This window comes from Balaenoptera musculus, chromosome 19 (assembly GCF_009873245.2).
Source record: "Balaenoptera musculus isolate JJ_BM4_2016_0621 chromosome 19, mBalMus1.pri.v3, whole genome shotgun sequence".
In the NCBI taxonomy this organism is placed as follows: Eukaryota; Metazoa; Chordata; class Mammalia; order Artiodactyla; family Balaenopteridae; genus Balaenoptera; species Balaenoptera musculus.
Genome location: NC_045803.1, coordinates 10,425,676 through 10,438,648, shown reverse-complemented (window position 1 = coordinate 10,438,648; position 12,973 = coordinate 10,425,676). Strand labels below are relative to the sequence as shown.

The 12,973-nt window shown below is 56.1% G+C and overlaps 1 protein-coding gene across 3 annotated transcripts in view; it reads left to right on the top strand.

The window, feature by feature from the left end:
• The first annotated feature begins 289 nt into the window (after nt 1-289).
• The window catches only part of MARK4 (microtubule affinity regulating kinase 4), a 29,016-nt gene continuing 16,332 nt past the window's right edge, over nt 290-12,973 (top strand). For 2 of the 3 annotated variants that reach the window (XR_005017526.1, XM_036834501.1), the window contains exons 1-8: nt 296-620; nt 5,167-5,367; nt 7,319-7,372; nt 7,470-7,518; nt 8,238-8,303; nt 8,385-8,455; nt 9,575-9,631; nt 11,937-12,173. Coding sequence is in view for 2 of the 3 variants with exons in the window: in XM_036834501.1 (XP_036690396.1) it covers nt 570-620; nt 5,167-5,367; nt 7,319-7,372; nt 7,470-7,518; nt 8,238-8,303; nt 8,385-8,455; nt 9,575-9,631; nt 11,937-12,173 (786 nt within the window). In the remaining variant the exon portion in view is untranslated. Of the gene's footprint in view, nt 621-5,166; nt 5,368-7,318; nt 7,373-7,469; nt 7,519-8,237; nt 8,304-8,384; nt 8,456-9,574; nt 9,632-11,936; nt 12,174-12,973 lie in introns of all 3 variants that reach the window. The other variant, XM_036834499.1, reaches the window with a different exon arrangement.

The window sequence follows — 12,973 nt, the reverse complement described above, 5'->3', positions numbered from 1 at the left end:
CTCTCTCTTTTTGAGCTTCTCTATCTCTGCGTCTCTCAGTATCTTTCTCTGCGTCGCTGGTGCTGTGCCTTGGCGTTTCTCTCTCTTCTCTTCCGGTGAGTCTCTACTCTCCAATGAGAACACGCTCCCCCTCAACGCGCCCAGACCTGCCTCTGCCCCCAGAGCCCCCGGCTGGCCCTGGCCTGCGCCTTTAAGTGCCGGCGGCAGGGGGCGGGGTCTTGGCGGCCCCGCCCTGCCCGCCCCTCCCCCTGACGTCCCTTCCTCCCCGGCCCCTCCACCGCCTCCCTCCGCCGCCGCCCGGGCCGGCTCCGCGCCCCCTCCCCGGCCCCCGCCTGCCCGCCGCCCCCATGGCGCCCCGGGCCCCCGCTGTGCGGGACCACTAGGACCCTCAGCATCCCCTTCCCTGCCCCGCCCTGCCCCCTCTCCCACGGCGCGAACCCGGCTGTACACGGCGCCCAGCTTTTGAGCTCGCGTCCCCAGGCCGGCGGGGGGGGAGGGGAAGAGAGGGGACCCCGGGACCCCCGCCCCCCCCCCGACCCGGCCGCCCAGTCCCCCGAGACCCGGAGAAAATGTCTTCGCGGACGGCTCTGGCCCCGGGCAACGATCGGAACTCGGACACGGTGAGTGGGGGCCGGCCCCTTGGGGAGCCCCGGCTGGGGCCGGCCGCTGGACCCCTCGCCCTGCTGTGTCCCTCGCCGCGCGAGCCCCTACCCTCATTTCCCCGGCCCGGCCTTGCTCGCCACCCACCGACCCTCGCCTGGACTTCCAGGCCTCTCGACCCTCCCCCACTCCTCAGCCCAGCCCGACCCCTGGGGGCGCCCCTCTCGCGGGACCCCTGTCTTGTCCCTCTGCAGACCGCTTCCGCTCGGGTCTCTTCCCTCCAGGAAGCCCCCTCCCCTGCCTTGCAGGAGCCCCTCCCTTCTCCAGCGGGTTCTTAAGCCCCTTCCCCTCCAGGCCTCCCGTATCCGACAACTGGCCCCCTCCCGGATTTGCCGGGCTCTTGACCCTCAGGCCCAGCCCCGGCCCTCTCCCAGGAAGGCCTGGCCCAGTCCTGCCTCTGGCCTTCCCTGTCTGGATCTGGGTGCCGGGCTCCCCAGGATCCCCCGTCCTCTCATTCCCAGCTTTCTGGCCCTCCGGGATCTTCCCGGCTCCTGTGGGCACCCCCTCACAGGAAGCCGGTTCCACCTTTCCTGTGCCGAGGGTCCTTTCTAGCTTGTTCAAGGTCTCTCCACTTCTAGGCCTGGTCCCCATCTTCCAAGCAGCGCTGTCCCTGGATTCCCAGCATCTCCAGTCCCCCCAGATCCCCCCAGACCCTCTCTGGTCTCTTCCTCTCCCAGGAAGCCTTGGCCTCCAGCTTCCAGGCCCCCAGCTCAGTCTCGGATTTCTAGGCCCTGAACCAGTCTGACTCCAGGCCTCATCCTCCCTGTATCAACTTCTCCACTTCAGGCAAGCCCCCTCCCCAAGCCCCCAGCCCCTTGACCCCACTCCTAGGCCAGGCCCCTTCTCACAGGATACTACCTCATCCCTTAGATCTCCAGGCCCGCATCCCTTAGATCTCCAGGCCCGCATCCCTTCCGCTGCCCCAGGGCCTCCCCCTTCCTTGCCAGGGGTCTGGCCTCCCAGGGAAACCCCCTCCTCAGCTTCAGAGTCCTTCCCCAGCTCACAAGGCCTGGCCCCAGATTCTTCTTCCAGAAAACTCCTGGATTTGAAGCCTCTGGTCTTGCCCTGGCTCTAAGCCCTCTTCTCTTGGAGTCTGTCCACTGGGAGCTTTCTCCCCAAGTTCCTAGGCCTCTTGACCCCCACCAGGCTCAGCCTTTATTCCTTGGATCTGCCCCTTGCCTGGGAAGCCCCTTCCTCAGGATTTCAGGCCCCTGGACTTTTCTCTGGTTCCAAGGAGTGCTCCTAGAAACCCCTTTCTTTGACTTCTAGGAGTTTCCTCAAGACCCAGGCCCCTGGCTCAGGTATCCTTGGCTCCTGACTTCCATTGTCCCATGGCTTGGACCCTTCCCACTATTCCCAGGCCCCCCTGTCCCTACACCACAGCCAGGAACAATCCCAGAGAGACCCCCCCCCCATTTCCCTGATTTCTGGTTACTCTCACTGCTTCAAAAGACCCTCCCACCAACCATGGCCAGACTCCTCCCCAGCTGGGGTCTTCGTCCCTTTCCCCCAGGCCTTCTGCCAGGTCCCTGCCAATCCTCAGCCACCCTCACCCCAGATCCCCACCAGAGAGATTTGTCTCTGTCCCTTCACTTTGTAGGACCCTGCCTCATAGAGATCCCCCATCACCACCACCACTGCCATCACGACCCATCATGCTGTAGGCCAGACTCTGATTTGGAGTCTTCGATGAGAAACCCACCTCTCCCCCACCCCACCCCAGTCACTCCAGAGAGTGACAAGGAGCCCACAGGCCTGGGTTCAAGTGCTGCTTCTGCCAGCCACTTTGCACTGTGACCTCAGGCAACTGGCTCTCGCCTTCTGAGCCTGTTTCCTGCCCTGCAAAATGGGGTGATGGCTTGAGTCCCTCAGAGGGTTAGTTGAGATGATAGGGGCAAAGCCTGACACATAGGATGCACTCCACACATGTTCGCTGCTATCGTGACTGTGGATATGAGTCAGACGGCCATGGATCCTCAACCCAGGGCTGTCATTAGTTGTTATTTGAGCTTGCAGACCCACTCCCTGCTCGGAGCCTCAGTTTCTTCACCTCTAAATGGGGTTGATGGTAGCACCTCCCTGTTAGGGACGTTATAAGGAGCCAAAGAGATTATGTGAGTGAGATGCACAGGGCCAGGCCTATTGTAGCTGCTATTATTATTGTTGTTGTTGTTATGACTTTGATTTTTCAAAGACGTGTAAGTTCAAATCTAGTGTCTGTCCCTCCCTAGCTGTGTGACCTCAGGCAGGTGACCTCACCTCTCTGAGCCTCAGTTTCCTCATCCGTAAAACAGGGCTTGTATGAGCACTTCCTCCTCCTCTTATTGTTCAGATTTGTGCATCATGGGGACTTGGGGATGGCTAATTCTCCCCTCTCCTCCCAGCTCCAGTCTGTAAGACCTGCTTGTCAGTCCTGGCAGAGGGTCACCTCTCTCCGTCTGGAATCTGAGGTCATAGCCCCCTCCTCTGCCACTTGGTTACCACGATGACAGCCATGTGGGGTCATGCTCCCCGACCCCAAGTTCCAGGCCCCCCACCACCCAGCCTCTCTGGAGGTTCCCTAGCAACAGACCCGGTCTTGGGGCACCAGCCGGCGGGAGGGAGTCAGGCCAGCTGGTGGTGCCGGCCAGTTTTAGCTCCCGCCCCCGGCCCCTGAGGGCCTTGTCACCCACTGCCCCAGCTGCCCCTTGCAGGGGTCCCTCAGCCAGGCTGCCTTCAGTGGGGTGCCAGCCCAGCCCCAGTTGGCTCCCCTCGTACCACCTGCTGGGGATTCTTCTCCAAGCCCTTATCTGGGTGAGAATCAGAGGTCTTATCTGCCAGGATCTCCAACTCCCTTCCTGCCCTCCCCGGGAAGGAGGCCTGGGGTTGTGAGCAGCCCGGTGGGGGAGGTGGGAAAGAGCTGGGGGCTCAGGAGTCAGCAGACCCGGGTTCGAATCCTAGGCGCTCTGCTCCATCTGCCCTGTGACCTTGGGCAAGGTACTTAACCCTGCCCTCAGCCTTAGGGTCCCCATGTGGAGAGTGCGGATCATAATTGGACCCACCTTGGAAGTCAGGTGAAGGCACAGGAGGCAGCAGGCATGTGGTTAGGGCTCCGGCAGTGGCGGCTGTCTTTCTGCCCCTTGGGAGCATTACCTTTCTGCTTCTTATGAATGAACTGTGTGACCTTGACAAGGCACCGTCTCGCTGCAAGCCTCAGTTTCACCTCTGGAATATGGGGATACAGGTGCCGCCCTCATTGGGCTACTGTAGGAATTAAATGCAGATGAGGTGCTTTAATGCCCAGGATTTGGCCAATAGTAAAGCCTATTTAATAAAAATGACAGGAGTGTGAGACAGTGTGGCACGGCAGTGGTGAAGACATCAACTCGGGGGTAAACTGTCTGGGTTCAGGTCCCATCTCTGAGCCTCAGTTTCCCTACCTGTAAAATGGGAATGATAGTGCCTTAATGGCCAGCGCTCATTAAATGGTGATCCTCATCACTGTTAAGTGGCCCGGCAGATCCCTGCAAGGAGCAGCCCGGGTCCTCCTCTTCGTTGCCTACCTGGCCTTCTGTCTTCCTCAGCTCCCTGTGTCCTCCTGCGTCCCACCCCCAGCTTTGGGAAGGGCGCAGGGACAGCCCAGCGTCTGAGCAGAGCCGTCTTGGCTGGGGCCTCTGTCACCCACACCTTGGGCCCCAGCGCTAAAAGGGAGGCACAGTCCCTGGGGCTCACAATCAGGATAGGATAGCCAGGAGCAGGCAGGTGACCTGCGGGGGAGAGAGGCCCAGGAGGGACAGGATGGCAGGAACACAACGTCGGGGACAGATCGCGGTGTAGCGTGGGAGTCAGCGGGTGAGGGCGCCGATGGAGCAGGAGCGTTTCACAGGCACGCCCACCGCAGTGAGGAAGCAACAAAGTTTCCCACAGAAGGAAGGTTAACAATGTGGGGCTACAATGTCAGGGCGAAATGAAAGACGGTTGGTTACAGTGTTTGGAGTAGAATTTGGGGCAGTAAGGATCAGAAGAAAGCATTGCAGGCAGTAAACTGGAAGTCAGGTGTTGAAATATGGGCTTGCCATAGAATTGGGGGGCTGGATGGGGACGGTGATGGATGAAATGGAATGTTGGAGGCAGTGAGGGTTGGGGTAGAGGGTTGAGTCCACACTGAGTCGGCGTTGATTGGGGGTTGAGGGCTGCAGCATTAGGATACAATATCTTGGAGCTGATGGAGGTCCTAGTAATTAGAAAAGGAAGTTGGGGGAGTGGGTAGACTGATTGCAGGGAGGGGTGAAGAAGAGACCTGATATCTGGGGTCCCAGGTGCTGCAGAGTTGGGGGAGCCCCAGCATCTTTGTTCTTGGAGGTGTCTTTTCGCAGAGAAAGATGGGGGACCCAAAGCCTTCTCTCTAGCGTGGGTTTGAAAAGTGCCACAAGGGGACCAGTGGCTGTGGCTGGAGTTAACCGCCCCAGCACACAGGTGGATTGGATGGGCGCTGCCCACCTCTCATGCTCCGTCTCCCCCGCCCAGCATGGCACCCTGGGCATTGGCCGCTCCTCGGACAAGGGACCGTCCTGGTCCAGCCGCTCCCTGGGTGCCCGCTGCCGGAACTCCATCGCCTCCTGTCCCGAGGAGCAGCCCCATGTAGGCAACTACCGCCTGCTGAGGACCATCGGGAAGGGCAACTTTGCCAAAGTCAAGCTGGCCCGGCACATCCTTACCGGCCGGGAGGTGAGTGAGGGGAGAGGGCGGGGCTCGGGGCAGAATCCTGCAGCCCTCGCACTTGGTGGGAGGTAGGGAGAGGTCAGGCTTGGCCCTCACTTTGCTTTGTGACCACATATAACTCCCTCACTCTCACAGTAGAACATCTCACATTTTCCCAGAACAGCTCAAGTAGGAAAAGGGAGCCAATTTCAGGTATCCCTGAAATTGTTGGGCTGTCTCAGATCACAGGCAAGCCATGTGTAGTGTTTCTAAGAAGTCATATGGTTTTTGTATCTAAACCTAGGCCACCTCCCTGTTTTCATGGTGGACTTTGGTTCCACCAAATCTTCCAGTGATCTTGATTGAGAACACAAGAGGTTTATTCATATCTACACAGTCTCACTCTCCCCACTTCGCCTTCCAGGCTGGGTATATGTACTGAGTATGGCAACATTATTGCAGAAAGGGAGAGGATGCATCTAACTCACACTTAATGGGAAAAAAAAGATGGTGGGTGGGTTTATGACCCCTCTGCACCTCTTTCAATTTTAGAGAAAGTAACTGGAGCAATTCATCCTGCCTTCACACTATCTGTGCCATACATACAAAAGTCACCAGGCCCCAGTGGTTTTATGAGCAAATTGTATCAAACATTTCATTTTTATGCTAATATCTCCAGAGACTAAAAAAAGAGGTTCCACTGCCAGACAGATTTTATGTGCTCTTTGGTGACAACAAAACCAGATAAGGCATAAAATTGTGGGCCCGTCTTACATGTGAATATAGGTACAAAAATCTTAAACAAAATGTTAGCGAAAAGAATCTGACAGATCAATTAAAGAAAGCTGTGTGGTGGCAAAGCTGGGTTTATCCAAGGAATGCACAGTTCTTTTCAAATTGACAATTTATTCATGTACTTCACCACATTCACAGATTCAAGGGCAGAAACCATATGATCATCTCAATACTGGCATAAAAAGTGCTTGACAAGATTAAGAACTCGTTTGTGAAAATATGAAGAAAGCTAAGGGACCCTCTTCCCCCACAAAGAGCACATTGTTCCTCTCATGTGGTCTTGAACGTGATTCCAGGGTTTTCTAAGGGAACAGAGCCTCCCGAGGGAAGAGTTCTGTAATCCAGTGGATCTGGGGTGATTGGGGGGGTGACCCCAAAACCCTTTGGGAAAACTAAAGACCTAAGCTGGATTACGGCTTTTGAAGTGCTGTACCCCAGTGTGAAATTCAAAATAAAAACTTAACTAAACTTCAGGATAAGTACAAAGAGGATTCAGTAACGTTCTGATTTTTCCCCCATGATGACTACCTCAAAGCTCTTTCAAAGCTATCTATAGATTTTAAGTGTTTAGGAGGTTGACTCTGTCAGGCTGCATAAGTTCAAATCCCAGCCCACAAACTTACCAGCCAAGTAACCTTGGCCAAGTGACTGAACAGCTCTGTGCCTCGGTTTCCCCATTTGTAAAATGAGGATAATCTCATACGGTTGTTGTGAGGATTAAAAGAGTTCTCATTTGTAAAGAGCATAGACCAGGGCCTGGCCCATGTGACTGCTCGGTAGATGTGAGCTCTGGTTATTATTTCTTGTTCCACAGTTTGTGCCTTCAAAACAAAGATGTGATGGGTGAATGGTCTGAGATGCCCTCCCAGAGGGGCCCCCTCAAGGTCTCAGTCATCCTCACACTCACTCATACAGGCCCTTGGAGCTGCCCCACCCAGGCCCCATGGTGGTATAGGGGATATACTTCCCTGCAGAAGTAAGGGTAGCACTGGACATGGTAAGAACAGCATGTGCAAAGGTCATGAGGCTCAGAGCCCACATCCACTAAGAATGGCCCAGGTTGAGAGCTGTCTCTGAAAAGGGACAAAGGAAGGATATCCTAGGCTGATCTGGGTTGGGGGAACCTTTCCCAGCTCGAGGGCCTGTGGTACCTTGACCTTTCCCCCCTTTCTTCCGTCTCTAGGTCGCCATCAAGATCATCGATAAAACCCAGCTGAACCCCAGCAGCCTGCAGAAGGTGAGGGCCAGGGCGAGGGAACAGGGCAGGGGCAAGGTTGGGAAGAGGGTCCTCGAAACGGCCCACCCTCATCTTTCTCTTTCTTCCTTTCTTCCAGCTGTTCCGAGAAGTCCGTATCATGAAGGGCCTAAACCACCCCAACATCGGTGAGGAGGGGAAGGGAGTGGGCTCGGTGGATACCAACCAGGGCAGTTGGGAAAAGAGAGTCGGGGGAGGAGAGAACTGGCTGTTATAGTAATTAGAAAGACCTGTTTTTTTGTAGCAGTATCCCTGCTTCCTGGCTGTGTGACCTTGGGTGAGTCACTCAACCTCTCTGAGCCTCAGTTTCCTCCTGGGGGGGTGATAAGAGGGCTTACTTCAAGGTCATTGCGAGGGCTGGGTAAGGTCATGCATGCAGAACACTTAGTTCGGAGCTAAGCTGTGGGAGCTGGTCTGATTACTGTTATCGGCAGCATCCATTGTCATTGCCATTATCGTTAGGCAGAGTGGAGAAAGTGGGGTCTTTACAAAAGAAGCAGGATTTAGCCTGGCCTGAATGTGGCCGTAGCATTTATACATCCATTTGTTTATATATACTCAGTGAATATCTATTGAGTGGCTGCTTATGTGCCAGACTGTGGGGCACAGCGGTAAAGAAAACAGGTACAGACCCCTGGCCTCATAGAGCTGACATTCTTGTGCGGAAGTGGAGAAGGTGGTAAAGTGGGGCCAGGGAGTTTGGGAAATCTTGCCACCAGTAGGGAGCCATCGAGTGTTCTTGAGTAAGGGGTGTTATGGTCAGCACATGCGCAGGTACCAAGTGCTGGCGGAGGGTGAGGGGTCTCTTCTCTTGTAACTCCCCACCCCCATCCCCCGGCCATTGCAGTGAAGCTCTTCGAGGTGATCGAGACGGAGAAGACGCTGTACCTGGTGATGGAATATGCAAGTGCTGGTGAGGCTCCCCCCCTCCCCGCCCTGCTCTCTGCGCACCCCCCATGCCCCGCCCTGACCCCGCTCGACCTCTGCCCTGCAGGAGAAGTGTTTGACTACCTCGTGTCACACGGCCGCATGAAGGAGAAGGAAGCTCGAGCCAAGTTCCGACAGGTTGGGGTCACAGCTGCCGGTGGGGCTGGGAGGGGAGCCCCAGTCCCTGGGGATGAGGGTCTGATTGCTGGGCGTGGGTCTGGGCTGTCCAAGGACCTGGGGGCGTGGCTTAAGGCAGGGTGGGGGTGAAGGTGGAGAGCTGGGTGGCTGTGGGCGTGCAGATGCCCAGGTGTGAGGATACCTAGATGGAGGGATGCAGGTACCCAGGTGGATGGGCAAGAGGGTCAGGCATGAAAGTGCCCAGGTGTGCCAGTGTCAGATGTGTGGGTTTGAAGGTGTGCCCCGTATATAAGAGTGTGCCTAAGAGGGCACACAGGTGCCAGGGTGCTGAGGTGTGTGAGTGCCCAGGTATAGAGGTGTGTAGCTGTGTGGGTAAAAGTGCATATGGCAGCCGGGGTGTATGGGAGAGGGGGGCCCAAGTGTGGGTATCTTAAGTTTGTGGGTAAGAGGGCACGCAGATATGTGGGTGCCCAGGTGTGTGGGTAAGAGGGCCTGTGGTTTCAGATGTGTGGCAGAGAGGATGCCCAGGTCTGGGCACAGAGGTTGGTGAGCAGGAGAGTGTACGGTGCGAGGATGTCCAGGTGGATAAGAAGGTGTGTGAATGTCCAAGTGTGTGGCAGTGAGGGTGCCCAGATGGGTAAGAGGGCGTTCAGGTGTGAGGGTTTGGTGGGTGACGAGATCTGAGCGAGGGTGTTGGTCCGTGCTGTCCAGCTGCTGCACGCAGCTGTACTGGGTGCGCGGGGCTTAAGCCCTGGTATGTTGGGCCGCTTGTCTGTCTATAGCTGTGCGATGTTCTCATGCGTGTTTCTTGACGTGAAGGTCAGGAGGGGCCAGCCCTGTTGTCTTGGTGCTGATGTCCTTGCTGGGAGGGTGTCCCGATGTCTGGGTACAAGGATGTCCAGGTGTCCGGGTGGAGGTGTGTGTCTGTGCAGGTCCCACATCATTTCCTGCTGTGGCCGAATTGGGGGGTGGGGAAGGGCACCAGCCTCACAACCTGTGCTTGGGGAGGCCTGGAGTCCAGAGCTCAGTTGAGGGGTGGGTTCATGGGGTCTCTGAGGGAGGCTGAGGGGTTTGGGAGCCATAAGTAACTGACCTCCCCTCCTCTCCCCTCCCCTCCAGATTGTATCGGCTGTGCACTACTGTCACCAGAAAAACATTGTACACAGGGACCTGAAGGTGAGCCTCCCAGCTCAGCCCACAGACCCCTGCTTGTCCCCAGCACCGCCCCCCCCATCCCCTGGGGTGCCCTGTACCCTCCACCATATTCCCCTCCCTTTTGTCTTCGTGTTCCTCCCTCAGCATCCAGAGCCCCTTGACTGTTTCCCAAGCTTTTGTGGCAAAAACAAGGCCAGCTGATGGGGGAGCAGGTGGGGGGTGGGGGCAGGAGGAGTGAACAAAGGGAAAAGAAACAAAGTGTCCCCCGACCAGCCTCAGACGGTTATGTGCCTCCCGGACAAGGTCACTGGAATGCAATAAAAACTTAGTCACTCCCGGAGCCTCCGGAGACTTCAGAACATTCAGGAAACTTCAAGAATTGAGATCTTAGAGCCCCAGAGTCACACAGCCTCCAGGGTCTTAGAATCACAGGCATCTTTGAACTTGAGAAGGACCTTTGGGAGGGCTAGTGCCCCTCGGGGAAGGGACTGAGCAGGGCCTCCCCCCACCCTTCCCCCACTGCCTGGCCGAGCTGAGCAGGGGCAACTCCTTGTCCCAGGGCCCCCGCTCCACAGCCCCACCCAGAGAGAACCTCCTGTCTCAGGACTTCTCGTCCTAGACCAGCGAGAGAAACATTTGTCTGGTGCGCATCAAGTTGTCTGTTGTCTTCACCGTGATTTCTTGAGCATCTACTGTGTCCCAGGCCCTGGTCTAAGTACTTAAGGAAGTGCTTCTCAAGGTTTCTGTAGCAAAGGACCAGGTTTGTTTGAGTATTTTCAATGCCCAATCCACTGTGGACAGGTACTTTGGTAAAGTATAATAAAAATGAAAGGAAAAGAAAGATGTGCAAAATACAAGCCCGATTTTTAAGATGATTATTCATAGATTCAAAAAACATAAAATTCCACTGTCAAATTGCTGTAGACGTTTTGAAGCACTCCCTCTCTCTGTACTGCCCTGATGTCCCCACACAACCCCCTGAGGAGGCACCTTGGAGGCTTCTGAGTTTGCCCTGCCAGCGGGGAGCCATCCATGGTGAACAACCTGGAGGAGGCACCCCCCCTGGTGGAAGGTCCTGGAAGTGGCTGAAAGGGGATTTGGGGATACAGTCTCCAGGGGGACCAACCACGGGGACCAACCCGGAAGTGAGGTTGGGGCTGAACTGCGGAGCCTCAAATGCCACGAGGGGGAGTGTCACCAGTGAGCAAGACGGAGATGCCAGTAGATTGAGGTTTGGGGGAGATCCCTCTGAAGTGTGTGTCTGTGTGGGTTCTATCCCTTCGTTGGGCCAGAGGTGGGGAAGGGTGGTGCTGAAATGCAGCAGGAAGTAGGGAGACCGGGAGGAAGCCAGAGATGCTGGGCTAGGGAAGGGCGGTGGTTGGGAGGGGCAAGGCACGGGCAGCAGTCTGAAGGGTGGATTCATGCATGAATTCGTAGTCAACAAGCTGGAAGAGGCGGGATGCCGGAGGCTCCTTCCACGCTCGGGCTGTGGAGATGGCAGGCCTCTTTTGGATTCCAGCTCTGCCACTTTCATGCTGTGGGCATGAGGTGGCCTCCCTGAGCCTCAGTTCCCTCCCCCCACGAAATGACAAATAACAAGCACGTGCCACCAAAAACAGACAAAACCTCATAACAGTACAAAGTATCTCTTGAGTGCTGACTCTGTCCCATGTGCTGTGGTAAGCACTTTCCACTTAACCCTGCATCCGCCCATGAGGCAGGTGCTATAATGACCCTTCAGTTTACACATCGGAAACTGAGGCACAGAGAGAGCCGGTAATCCACCCAAAGTCACGCAGTGAGTGAGTGGTGGAGCTGGGATTTGAAGCTAGGATTCTTCCAGAATCTGTACTTTAACCCCACTGTATGTAGCCACTCTTATAAACGATAGTCTAAAAGCCCGGCGCATAGTAGGTGCACAATAAATACTATATAAAATGATTGTTTTCATTTTTGTAAGTCTTGAGCGATCCGTCCTCATTTTTTCCCTGCTGGGTGAATTGAGGCTCTGCGAAGCGCAGGAGGTTGCCTGAGGACTCCCAGCTCTGCAGACCACACGGGGTAACAGAGCTAACGTCACATAGCACTTACTGGGCGTGAAGTACTGTTCGAGGACTTTGCACGGAATAATTCACTTAATTCTCAAACGTCCCTGTGAGGTGGGGGCTATGATGATCCCTATCTTATGGATGAGGAAACTAGGCCCAGAGAGGTAAAGTCACTGCCCAAGGTCACACAGGGAATAAGGGACAGGGCCACAGTCGGACCAGGTCAGCTGGCTCTGGCGCCGCACACGTCCACCCTCTGCCCTCTCCTTGCCTCGCAGGCCGAGAACCTCTTGCTGGACGCCGAGGCCAACATCAAGATCGCCGACTTCGGCTTCAGCAATGAGTTCACGCTGGGCTCGAAGCTGGACACGTTCTGCGGGAGCCCCCCGTACGCCGCCCCGGAGCTGTTCCAGGGCAAGAAGTACGACGGGCCGGAGGTGGATATCTGGAGCCTCGGCGTCATCCTGTACACCCTCGTCAGCGGCTCCCTGCCCTTCGACGGGCACAACCTCAAGGTGCTGGGCGCGGCTGGCACGGGGGCTGTGACTCCGCCCGGGGAGGGTCTCTCTGGCCCTCACAGTCGGGCCCCCAAACACCTCTTCTGCAGAGGGCTGGAGGGGTGGGGCCGAGCTCACAGGGCATGACGGGGGTCAGGTAGGACCCAGGTCCCCCCCAGCCACACGGCCAGTGCAAGTGGACCAGGCTGTGTCGGGGTTCAGGGTGTGGGCTTGGCCGCCAGCAGGCTTGGGTTCAAATCCCGCTCACTCACTCATCCATTCAGGACATAGTTACTGCTTACCGTCCACGGGTCAGGCTCCGTTTGAAGGTTTGCTGACACGGGGTGAACAAAAGAGACAGAAATCCCTGCCATCATACGTGCTGCTCCCCAGGCGATCCTTGAAAACACTCTAAGTGGGAAAAGCTGGTCACAAAAGACCACCCGCTGTGGGTTCCCTCTCTGTGAAATGTCCAGAATAGGCAAATCCACAGAGACGGAAGGCAGATCAGTGGTTGCCTAAGACTAGGGAGGAGGTGGGGGTTGGGCTACAGGGTTTCTTCTGGGGGTGATGGCCATGTTCTAAAACGGATTCTGGTGATGGTTGCAACAACTCGGTGAATATACTGAAAGCCGTTGAATGGTGCACTTAAACAAACAAACAAAAAATCCTGCTCTCATGGACCGACATTCTTGCAACAGAGCCAGGCAGAAAATAAAATAATAAGCAAAATATGTAGCACGCTAGATGCTGGCCAGTTCTGTGGAAGGGGGTGGGAAGCGTGGGGTGAGTTGTAGTGTTGGGGTGGATTTTTTTTT